Source organism: Leucoraja erinacea, chromosome 6, assembly GCF_028641065.1.
Source record: "Leucoraja erinacea ecotype New England chromosome 6, Leri_hhj_1, whole genome shotgun sequence".
NCBI lineage: Eukaryota > Metazoa > Chordata > Chondrichthyes > Rajiformes > Rajidae > Leucoraja > Leucoraja erinaceus.
In genome coordinates, this window is record NC_073382.1 from 58,117,930 (window position 1) to 58,131,092 (window position 13,163).

The 13,163-nt window shown below is 43.5% G+C and overlaps 1 protein-coding gene across 1 annotated transcript in view; it reads right to left on the reverse strand.

The window, feature by feature from the left end:
* The window catches only part of LOC129698191 (interleukin-1 receptor type 1-like), a 57,314-nt gene that overhangs the window by 11,760 nt on the left and 32,391 nt on the right, over positions 1 to 13,163 (reverse strand). Inside the window, exons 4-5 of the mRNA XM_055637145.1 lie at positions 8,436 to 8,685; positions 941 to 1,127 (exon numbers count right to left, since the gene is read on the reverse strand). Coding sequence (XP_055493120.1) covers positions 941 to 1,127; positions 8,436 to 8,685 — 437 coding nt within the window. The remainder of the gene's footprint in view (positions 1 to 940; positions 1,128 to 8,435; positions 8,686 to 13,163) is intronic.

Sequence of the window (13,163 nt, forward strand, 5' to 3'; positions counted from 1 at the left end):
TGTTTCCCTCACTACAAAATTCCCTTTGATCCCAGAATTTGATTTACCAGCTCTAACAAAGTAAAAGGGGATAATTTTACTTTCCAATTCCAAAAACATAGTGAGATTTATTTCCCAATTGCTTTAAGAATTCACTAACGCTCACTCGATTGCGTGGAACTCGTTACACCCATCAACATTTCTGACCCATCAATGTGCATCTGCAGATATTTAGATGAGATCTTTTACATTTTTCCCCATTGTCTCATAGACAATAGGTGCAGGAGTAGGCCATATGGCCCTTCAGGCCAGCACTGCCTTTCAATGTGATCATGGTTGATCATCCACAATCAGTATCCCGTTCCTGCCTTCTCCCCATATCCCCTGACTCTGCTATCTTCAAGAGCCCTATCTAGCTCTCTCTTGAAAGTTTCCAGAGAACCAGGCCTCCACCGCCCTCTGAGGCAGAGAATTCCACACTCACAACTCTGTGTGTGAAAAAGTGTTTCCTCATCTCCGTTCTAAATGGCTTACCCCTTATTCTCACGATGATATACAAGGATTTGGTTGATGTTCACTTCTCCGAACAGACTGATCTTTGTGCCATTACGTGGACTTGATTGCATACACAGAAGCTGTTATCATTTTCACTTTATTTGTATCAATTATAAGAAAAACATAGGAACAATGTACAAATTCTGTACACACAGCACCCAGAGTCATGATCGAACCCGGGTCTCTGGCGCTGCAAGGTAGCAAACCTACACTCATCACAAATCTACTGTTTGGAAAGTAGGAACTTGTTGAAGGTGGGCCTGGGCAGTTTTTTTTTTGGTCCCAATCTATTTTTGTTGTATTCTTGTTCAGCACTTAAGAAATACTTCTAGAAATTATTTTAAATGATACATCATTTCAATCAGTCAATGTCATAAACCAATTAACCACATTACGGATTCCTTACCTTGTACCACTTGAGTGCAAAATCTCTACTTAAATCCACATAGTTGGTGATTTCAGGGCAATGAATTACTTTTGATGTCCTCGAATAAGATGTTGACAAATAGGAAAAGCCATTCTGTGGGCATGATGCACTAGTGGAGTTAGTAATTGTCAATGAAACAGCCTCTTTGATGCAAAATGTAGAATACCTGTGAGTGCACATCAAAATGTTAGATTGGCCTCTGAATGCATATAGAAACATAGAAACATAGAAATTAGGTGCAGGAGTAGGCCATTCGACCCTTCGAGCCTGCACCGCCATTCAATATGATCATGGCTGATCATCCAACTCAGTATCCCGTACCTGCCTTCTCTCCATACCCTCCATACCCATACCCTTAGCCACAAGGGCCACATCTAACTCCCTCTTAAATATAGCCAATGAACTGGCCTCAACTACCCTCTGCGGCAGAGAGTTCCAGAGATTCACCAATCTCTGTGTGAAAAAAGTTCTTCTCATCTCGGTTTTAAAGGATTTCCCCCTTATCCTTAAGCTGTGACCTCACAAATAAAATTGATTTCAATGCTCAAAGCATGCAAGTTGAATAATTGAAGGAGAAAACATGAACAGGCCTAATTTTTCTTTCAACATGAAAACAACATCATGGATTCATAAAACAGTAACCAGAGTACTTTAAGATGGCTAATGTGTGGGACTCCTAATCAAGACTGATTAAGGACCAAGGTGCACATTGCGCACTTCTTTTAAAATAATAATCATACAAGAAAGTAGAGATTACAAGGTCAAAGGGTAACGGGGCATCTGTTTAGCTACCATGAGGGTTAGCTTGAGCTGCCAGATGCTCTGTGCCTATTGGAAGTGCATGATTTACAACTGTGGTTGGACCATTCTGAAGAAAGACGAAATGCTGAAGTGCCTCTGTGAAATCTGTTATGGGTTAGAAGTGTCAACAAACAATAAAGAGAAAAAAAAATGTAGGAAGATCACATGAATCATTGTTCGGCGAACAGTCTAGTTCTACTGTTTCCACTGGCCATTGTATTTAACGTTCTTAAATTAAGTCTTGATCGCTCTGCCGATCTTTGTAGTGTGTTTTAAAGTTTTCTTTAACATTCCTCACTGGACCTGACCCTCTTTTAAAAGGAACCACTCCAAGGCTTCACTAGAGCTGCTGCTGCCAAGGTACAATAATGCAGCTCCCACTGTCATGGATCAATCACCCCCTCTTATGGTGATCCTCCTGCTTATAGGTCTCCCCACAGCTTGATGTAGGCCAGTCCATTACACAGACCAGACTCTGCTCCATTGACGCCATCTACACTTTATGCTGCCTTGGAATAGCATAACATAACTAAAGACTCGTCCCACAATGGTCATTTCTTCTTCTCCCTACTCCCTCACAACAGAAGAGTGATACAGTGTAGAAACAGGCTCTTCAGCCCAACTCTCCCACACCAGCCAACAATCCCCTAGCTACACTAGTCCCACTTGGTCCATATCCCTCCAAACCAATCCTATCCGTGTACCTGTCTAACTGTTTCTTAAACAATGGGATAGTCGTAGCCTCAACTACCTCCTTTGACAGCTTGTTCCATACACCCACCAACCTTTGTGTGAAAAATTACCCCTTCGATTCCTGTTAAATCTTTTTCCCATCACCTTGAACCAAAGTCCTCGATTCCCCTTATCTGGGCAAAACACTGTGCATCTGCCCGATCTATTCCTCTCATGATCATAGAAACCTCTATAAGGTCACCCCTTATCCTCCTGCACTCTGCGGAATAGAGACCCAGCCTACTCAACCTCTCCCTATAACTCACACCCTCTAGTCCTGGCAACATCCTCGTAAATCTTTTCTGAACCCTTTCAAGCTTGACAATACCTTTCCTATAACATTGTGCCCAGAACTGAACACAATAGGTACTGAAGCTTGAATGTTCATACCACCAGACTCAGGGACAGCTTCATCCCCTCGGCTATCAGGCTTTTGAATGGCCCTTTCATAAGTTAGGTTACTGTTCGATCCACCTCTACCCCATTGAGGACATTGAACTTTGTTTAAGGAACTGATGCGCTGCATTGCTGAGAACTATATTTGGCACTCTATATCTTCCTTCCCCTTTACTCTATCCACTGTATTTGATTTGAACTGATTGTGCCTGCGTATATCATAGCTGATCTGTTTCGTTAGCATGCAAATCTAAACATAATCAAAGACCTTTCCCACCCCAGTCATTCCTTCTTCTCCCCACTCGCAACAGGCATAAGATTGAAGGCCTGAACCACCAGACTCAGAAACAGCTACTTCCCTCTATTATCAGGCTTCTGAATGGTCCTTCCATAAACTAGGGTACTGTATGATTCACCGTTATTTCATTGCGGTCATCGGGCTTTGTCAATGGAACTGCTGTGCTACAGTGATGAGAACAATAATCTGCACTCTGTATCTTTCTCTTCACTCTACCCATTGTACTGGAGTTTAATGATTGTACTTATGTATGGTATTATCTGATTTGATTTTATGCAAAACAAAGATTTTACTTCGGAGTCACGTGAGTGACTACGTGAAGAACCCACTCAGCACGCATGCGCGGCATTACGTTTCAGCAGGCAACAGCGGCAGGCGGGAGTTAGGCACGCCCGCTACAACGCTGAAAGGAAGCTTTAGGTAAGTCTTACCTTCAGGCTAACAGCGACTCGCGTCCGTTTGTTGCTCCAGGTGGAGCAAAGCAGCAGACGCAAGCCACCCCCGTTGGACTACGGGGAAGGAGTGTTCCGGTTCACGGAACGGGGAAAGCGCCACCAGGACCGCACACGCTGCGGTCCACGGACAAGGAGCTGCACCGGGGCCAGTCCCGACGCAAGCGACCCCCGTTGGACTTTGGGGAAGGAGTGTTCCGTTCGCCGGAAGGGGGAAAGAAAGACGCCACCAGGACCGCACATGCTGCGGTCCACAGACAGGGAGCTGTGCCGGGTTCCAGTCCAGAGAACAGCGGGAGTCAGGCGCTCCCGCTACAGTTAAAAAACGGACCATCAGGTAAGTCTACTCTGAGGTCGGTTTAACTGACAAAGGAGAGTTCTTTGCTTGTACCAAGAAAAAAGAACAGAACAAGACTCTCCAATAAACCTGTCCCCAGCTCGGCTCCAGCAGACAGGCGTCTCATCAGTGGGGGACAGAGGGCGGTAGGACCGCCAACCCGGCGCTCCGCCATCCCCGACACCGAGCCGAGCCCAGTTCCACTAGCGCCTGAGCAGCGGACTGGATGTCAAGACATCCGGCCGGTGGTATCCGATTCGCCGGACGGGGACGTCTCACCGCCCGCTTACGGCAGAGACAGCCGCCTGAGCCGCATGGAGCGGCTCGTGGAGCATAAGCTCCAGCGAGACTTGCTTATGGGGAGCAGTTTCGCAGAGGGAGTTCAGGCACTCCCTCCACAGTGCCTCATGCACTGGCCATTGCTTCCTCCTCATCCGAGGACAGCTTTGGCGACCAGAGCTGGGCTGGTCAAGAAGAAGGGGCACTGGCTGAACAACATCGGGAGTATGCTTTGAGGTACAGGAACAGGAAGAGCTGCTGGGTGTGGCCGCTACGTGGTTTCACCACGAGCAAGATGGCTTCAGTCTTAACTGATGGCCAGCCTACTACCTGTCTTTTCCAAAAAACCTCTCCAAGTCAGGTAGCCATGAGGCGTTGGTTTTATCACGCCACCCCTAAATTGTATTTACTCAAAGTGCCCGCCATTATTGGGAGATACATTGAGCAGCGCATTTCACCTAAATGTTTTAAAAATGCATTTGATATCCTGACGTCGGCTATCATGTTCACCTGCTCATTCCAGAAGGGCAGGGTAGTATGGCAAAACACCTGACCCTACTGTTCAACGGTATACCCCATAACTTCTCAAGGGTAGTCACAAACCTGCCCTCATCTATGAAATTAACAGGACTATGAGAACGCCGACCTCACAAGCACAGATCCTGCTACTTGGCACTTACCAAATCAGTCCTAAAAAACTGGACAAAGTGTTCAAACTATTCGGCACAAGAGGGCAGAGTCTGGAATGAGCACCACACAGAAGACCAGACAGCAGTACCTCTCCGCGTCCACCAGGGGCGTCTACCTCATGGTACTGGTGAAAGCTCGGGGCCTGCATGCCAAACCCGTAGCATTTTAGGCCACGGCCCAGAGCAGGCCCCATGGAAAATGTGCCACCCCCCAAACAAACATCGTCCCTACAAGAACAAGGAACCAGAAACCGAAGAAAACAACAATGAAGACAGATAAGTATAGTTCCTACCATCACATAGAGGTGAAGGGTTGTACTAACAAGGGGTGGGTGAATCACGCCTGGTTAGGAAGCTATCACTCTTGGTAGTTATATACCAAAAAATAAATACAAGGAGAATAGAATTAATATCTTGCCACCAATTCAGCAAGTACCCCAAGGGGTCTACCCTCCCACGGCAGTGAATGTCGCACCATCATTGATAAACCACTTGAGTATTTCACCAGGTATACCCATTTATGGGATTTGTAACTACTACCATGGATCCAAGGATACTTTATGGTAGACATCGACCTTGGAGATGCATACTATTCAGTACCTTCTCATATAAGTTTCGGATATACCGCAATTACCTGGATGGAGTAACCATGATGAGCATTGCGGCATTTAAGTCAAAGCTATCCAGAATCAACCAGCCCTGACACTTAAGAAACATTCCGTCATGGCATGTCTATATATTAACGACAGACTATCCTTGGATACAGCTTTAGCTGCATTAGCTACTAACTTATTTAGCGGGCACTGCCATATATCCAGATATTTACGTTGACCATCCACAACTTTGTCATCTGGTATTCATTAAGACTATCAGTTATGGTAACATTAACCATCAATCAACTACGTGGCAAAGTAATTGGGATAGTAGCAGCATTACCAGCTACTGAACATTGTACCTTTTCTATGAGCTGAGGTACTAGTGTTCAAAACTATCTCCATACCTGTAATATGGGGGCAAATGGATTAATCTGGAGTGTTATCATGGAATTTATCGGCAGGAAGGATTATGGTTGTACACTTCCACCTGTTTTGAGTAACATCTTATGTGTCCTGATGTGTTACTGAGCTTGTAATACTTAGTGCCAATGTGAATTGACTTAAACGGGTTATATATTAACTTACTTATTTCTAGTGAAGCATTTGCTCAGTAATCCACCAAATTTGCATGTTCGTTTATAAGTTAACAACATCACAGTGGTGGCATATACCAAACCACTTGGGCGGAGAACATCGATATTAGGTGACAATTTATTAACAATTGGTAACCGTATGCCGTCAAACATGTTTGACCATCAGTAACTCACCTATCAGGTGTGCTAAATACTGTAAACATACATTTAAACCAAATATATTTGCTGAAATTACTAAGCAATATGGACACCAGATATCGATTCCTTATATCCAATTAAATCACCACGTACTAACTTACGTCACATGAAACCAATTTCAAGGCAGCGGCAATGGAGACATTCCCGCATATTGAAGGGGTGGGGGGGAATCTAATCTCTATGTTCTCCTTTCCTTCTACCTCTTCAATAGGTACTATGGCTTCATCAGTCGGGTACTACGCAAATTACAGTGGACCAAGTCCACAGGCATGGTTCCCAGTGATCCTCGACATGGTCATTATAAGAATTGCAGAATTGGGAAGACCACTGCTGTGCTTGGATCAGCACCACTATCAACCTGATGACAGCATTCCGTCGCATATCCTAGGGAACATACCTGAGGAGCATCAAGAAATGGGACACTGTTTTCCAAAACAGGAATTACACATTCAACTACAACAAAAAACTACACTGGAGCTCCTGGCAGGTCTTCACCACAATGAAGGAAATGTTCTGTCAGCCTGCTCGACTTGGGTACTGCTCACTGGTGATCAGATACAGGAGAGGTATATTCAATTCATTCCCCAGAAATAGGTACACCCAAATTGGGATGTCAGTGAAATCCTGACATACCTAAGGGGATGATCATCAGCCAGGTTACTCACCCTGGAACAGCCTACCCTGAAGATGGACATGCTGGTGGCCTTACGTCAACAAAGAGCCAGTTCTCCCATCTACTGCAATTGGACAACATGGTTATAACACCAGATAGTGTCACATTCCCATTCAAGGATTGGCCAAACAGAACAGACCAGGAACATCGGGTCCAGTCATGAAATTCCGTGCATACCCACCTGAACCACGTTTTATGTGTCATGACCCACTTAGAGATCTACATCGACACAATAAGGAATACCAAGGGAGAAGAAAAAGCCTTATGGGTCAGCCACAATAAACCTCTTGGTTGGGTGACGAGCTAAACTATCTCTAGTGGCTCAAGCAGGTACTGGGAGTTGCTGGAGTAAATACTAACGTGTATAAATCTTATTCCACCAGGACAGCTTCCACGTCAGTAACTAAGAGGATGGACGAGCCTATGGACCACATCCTGGCTACTGCAGGGTGGTCTAGGGAGTATACGTTCCAAACTTTTATAACAAACCACTGACAGAACCTGTATCGTTTGCAGAAAAAGAATCTGCAAAAAATATATAATTTAAGCCCGGGGGAGCAATTGGTCTTGTTGTTGTTAATAACACCATTATTGTTTTTACAAACAGATTCATGGTTGATTACGATAACATACTTCCTCCCTCGAATGACTTCGGCAGCGAGTGAAGTATGAACTGTTACACGGTTTGAAATCACAGAGCTTTGAAGTCTTCACGTAGTCACTCACGTGACTCCGAAGTAAAATAGTAAGATTAAACGAGAACTTACCAGTTTGAAGTTTGATCTGTATTTTATGAGGAGTTACGATGAGGGATTACGTGCCCTCCGCTCCCACCCTCAATACTATGGATCAAACTGATAAACTGATGTCTCCTTGTCTTACTATGTTTATTTCAATAACTGTGTCTATGTGTGATTCCACACCGCTGCTTTGAAGTATGCCGCGCATGCGTGCTGAGGCGGGCTCTTCACGTAATCCCTCATCGTAACTCCTCATAAAATACAGATCAAACTTCAAACTGGTAAGTTCTCGTTTAATCTTACTATTTTCACTGTACCTCGGCACATGTGACAGTAATAAACCCAAACCTACACAAAGCATAACCTGAAAGTTGACAATTTGGCTGAATTACAATAATCTGATCACTCAATTATTAAAAGTGTAGACTGCCACCCTGTTTGAAATATGAAACATGGATCAAACTTGAAAACCTAATGATAATGAAATAACTTGGTGCACCAAAGAATTCTGATAAATGATGAAATATTTACAATTGGAAATTTAATGAATGAGCCTATAATGGATTAATAATTCTATTGAGAATTATTATAGCGCCAATGTAGGACCATCTAACATTACTTGGTCTGGATGCGAGTATTGAATATCGAGAGAGCTAAGAATCGCTCATTTGAGTAATCTTGGAACCTTACCTCACAACACAGATATAATGATCAGTATCTTCAATTAATGCAGGAAGTAACCAAAGAGAGTCATTGTCCACATGTATCCTTTTCTTCTTGTCTGTTGTTATTTCTTCTGATGTTTTGTTGTGGTACCACATAACGCTGTAATTCTGCATTGCAGGCTTTACATATTCCAATTGAGGGCATTTCAACTCCACTGCTTCTCTTTCCAGAATATGAATGCGGTCAAAATTAACACCTTGGTTCTGGCATGATTCTATAAACAAAATGAGGGGCAACAATCAAAACCATGAGGCAAAAAGTGGATTATTATAGAGCACAAGATCTACCCAATCTTTCCTCTATGCAATTAAAATCAAAACGGAAATATATCTCCTGGGCCAGTCATTCTAATAAGATCCAGATGTTGCAGTCTGCAATAAAGAATGAGAATGCCATTTATTTCGCCTTCAGTGACTCAATTCACTGCTGGGTTACTAATTATAGAATAAGGTTTCGCTTGGGCGGCAGTTGCCGCCTTACAATGTCAGAGACCCGGGTTCGATCCTGACCACGGATGCTGTCTGTACGGAGTTTGTACCTGCATGGGTTTTCTCCGGGATCTTCGGTTTCCTCCCACACTCCAGACGTACAGGTTTGTAGGTTAATTGGCTTGTGTAAATGTAAAAAAACGTAGGGTAGTGCTAATGTGCGGGGATCGTTGATCGGTGCTGGCTCAGTGGGCCGAAGGGCCTGTTTCCGCGCTATAACTCTAAACTAAACTAAACATACATTTCTTTACTCAAGACTATTTTCTTAAAAATACAGTCTAAACAATCCACCATGTAAAATCGGCAAATAAGTAAGAATAGTTCCTCCTCAATAACCATCATCACAGGAGCACCTTAAGATTATATGCTCAGTCCTCACTCTATTCTCTCTGTACTGATGTAGCCAGACACCTCTTCAAAGACTGTTAAAATCACATACAATACCATTGTTGCCGTATGAATAACAGGTAATAATGAGTCAGAGTACAAGAGAGAAATTGATCATCTGATTGAATGGCACCAGAACACTAATCTTGCTCTCAAAGGTTAGCAAGACTAAGGAGCTAATTGTAGATTTCAGCAGGGGAAAGTCAGGAATCCATGAACCTGTCTTTATCGATGGAAGAACGGTGGAGTCAGCTTCAAGCTCCTGGCCATGCATATCACTGAAGATCGTTCCTGGACCCAGAATATTGATGCAATTGTGAAGAAAGCTCATTGATGCTTATGCTAACTTGGAAAATTGCGGAGATTTGGTGTGTTGTCAAATACTCTATCAAACCTCGGCAAGTGCACAGTGAATAGTTGCCTCACGCCCTGGTTTGATGACTCAAACGCACAGGAATGAAGCAGGCTGCAGAAGGTGGTAGACATTGCCCAGTCCATCACTGGTACAGAACCCCCTCCCTATCAAAAGGATCTACAGGAGATGCTGCCTCAAAAAGGCAGCTAATATCATCAAAGACCCACACCACCCTGGCCATGCTCTCAACTCACTACAACTATCAGGAAGAAGGTATTGGAGCCTGAAAACTGGGACTTCCAGATTCAAGAACAACTTCTTCCCAGCAACCACCTCTCTTGAACACTGCAGAACACTAACCACTGCCTCAGCAACTATGATCCCTGTGGGCTTTGGTGCGCAGTTCTCATCACCACACTAGAAGAGAGAGTGCAGAGAAGATTCACTTGGATGTTGCCTGGACTGAAGAATTTAGTTATGGAGAGAGATTTGGGTGAGTTGGGCTTGTTTTCTTCAGGGGCAAAGGAAGCAGAGGATAATCTGATAGAAGTTTACAATATTATTTTAAGGGCAAATAGTGAAAATCTTTTCCCCATGTGAAGGCCATCAAAAACAAGTGAAGAATTAACTGAAATAAGCTATATTGGTTGTATTATAATAACCATATAACCATATAACAATTACAGCACGGAAACAGGCCATCTCGGCCCTACAAGTCCATGCCGAACAACTTTTTTTTCCTTAGTCCCACCTGCCTGCACTCATACCATAACCCTCCATACCATTCCCATCTCATCCATATGCCTATCCAATTTATTTTTAAATGATACCAATGAACCTGCCGACACCACTTCCACTGGAAGCTCATTCCACACCGCTACCACTCTCTGAGTAAAGAAGTTCCCCTTCATGTTACCCCTAAACTTCTGTCCCTTAATTCTGAAGTCATGTCCTCTTGTTTGAATCTTCCCTATTCTCAAAGGGAAAAGCTTGTCCACATCAACTCTGTCTATCCCTCTCATCATTTTAAAGACCTCTATCAAGTCCCCCCTTAACCTTCTGCGCTCCAGAGAATAAAGACCTAACTTATTCAACCTATCTCTGCAACTTAGTTGTTGAAACCCAGGCAACATTCTAGTAAATCTCCTCTGTACTCTCTCTATTTTGTTGACATCCTTCCTATAATTGGGCGACCAAAATTGTACACCATACTCCAGATTTGGTCTCACCAATGCCTTGTACAATTTTAACATTACATCCCAGCTTCTATACTCAATGCTCCAATTTATAAAGGCTAGCATACCAAAAGCTTTCTTTACCACCCTATCTATATGAGATTCCACCTTCAAGGAACTATGCACGGTTATCCCCAGATCCCTCTGTTCAACTGTATTCTTCAATTCCCTACCATTTACCATGTACGTCCTATTTTGATTTGTCCTGCCAAGGTGTAGCACCTCACATTTATCAGCATTAAACTCCATCTGCCATCTTTCAGCCCATTTTTCCAAATGGCCTAAATCTGTAGACTTTGGAAATCCTCTTAATTATCCACAACACCCCCTATCTTGGTATCAGCTGCATACTTACTAATCCAATTTACCACCCCTTCATCCAGATCATTGATGTACATGACAAACAACAAAGGACCCAACACAGATCCCTGAGGTACCCCACTAGTCACCTGCCTCCAACCCGACAAACAGCCACCCACCATTACCCTCTGGCTTCTCCCATTCAGCCACTGTTGAATCCATCTTGCTATTCCAGCATTTATACCCAACAGTTTAACCTTCTTAACCAACCTTCCATGAGGAACCTTGTCAAAGGCCTTACTAAAGTCCATATAGACAACATCCACTGCTTTACCCTCGTCAATTTCCCTAGTAACCTCTTCAAAAAATTCAAGAAGATTAGTCAAACATGACCTTCCAGGCAAAAATCCATGTTGACTGTTCCTAATCAGACCCTGTTTATCCAGATGCTTATATATATTATCTCTAAGTATCTTTTCCATTAATTTGCCCACCACTGAAGTCAAACTAACAGGTCTATAATTGCTAGGTTTTCTCATAGAACCCTTTTTAAACAATGGAACAACATGCGCAGTACGCCAATCCTCGGGGACTATTCCCGGGACTATTCCCTGTATTAGGTTACATAATCTAATTGTTGTTTGTTTGTTTGCAAGTTAGGTTTTCCTTTCTCTACCATCTTGGATGATTTTGCTTTCTTAGATTATGTGTATACTTGGTTTGATGGATGAAAGTTGTTTGGAAGAGTAATGTGTTCTCAAGTGATAGTGAGAAAAATATCCGAAGACTTAACCATAAACATTTTTGATTTGTACTTACCCATACGATTAAGTGAACTGTACACAAAAGAACTATAGTTTAAATAATTAAGCAACAAGTGGTACACTTGGAAATATTTCTTTTAAATGACAAAATCTAAAAATCAACTTTTCAATCACTACTTGTCAAGCGATAGCCATTTATTATGCCATGAGTCGTTTCGTTTTTTTGGTGTTCAAGGACAAGCAACACCCACCAATTCCACTTAATTGATGGTACCCAAGATGCCGCGTGGTGGCAGAAGGCTCCCGGGATACCGTGGAGTCGAGAACCGGTGGCCAGATGGAGGAAGACCTGGCGAGTCGTGACCTGTTGAGGGAAGCTGCAGTGCCCCCCTGTGGTCATGCGCGATGACAGGCCTGGCTCACTGCGGCAAAGAAAGACTTGGTGGGCCACAGATTGCACCATCGCAGAAGCCACCAAGCTTGGCCCCAAAGACCAGAGAGCCGAGGAGGAGGGAGCAGCTGGCGACAATGGATGCAAGTAAGCCGGTAGGAGAGGGACTGGGGTATTGCATCCAGCACCTTCAAGGGTGGCTGCAGGAGGCTCCCTTGGGGAACAGTGGCAGTCAGGTGGGGAGAGGGACATCAGGGGCTTACTTGGACCAGGAGCCGCTTCAATACATCAAGAGCGTGGATCGGACTTTGGACTTTTTGTAAATGGCACCAGAATTTGGCAACTCGTGCATGTGCGATCCATGCAAAAAGAATTTTACTGTGCAGTACAAACGTGACAATGAAGCACCATTGAACACATTGAATAGACGTACAGACGAGTTAGAATTTGATTTTTCTGTGATTAGAGACGTCATTACTCTACAGCCTGGAATTGTTTACATTAAGCAGAATCTCTTGCAGTATGGTTCGACTTACCTGTAGGTAGACTGAATGATGGAGGTGAAGCCAACGTCAATGTGAGGAAGCCGAACAGGAGCACAAGAATTGAAGATGTCATTTTCCTGCAATGATTATTTAAAAAATTTAAAAAATACCCTGATGGGAAAATATTCATAGAATGTTTCATGCAAATCGACTACTTACAGTTTCTCTTGAGGAGAGATTCAACACGTGAATAGTAAAAACCAAAAACAAGGATAAGTTCTGCTTGA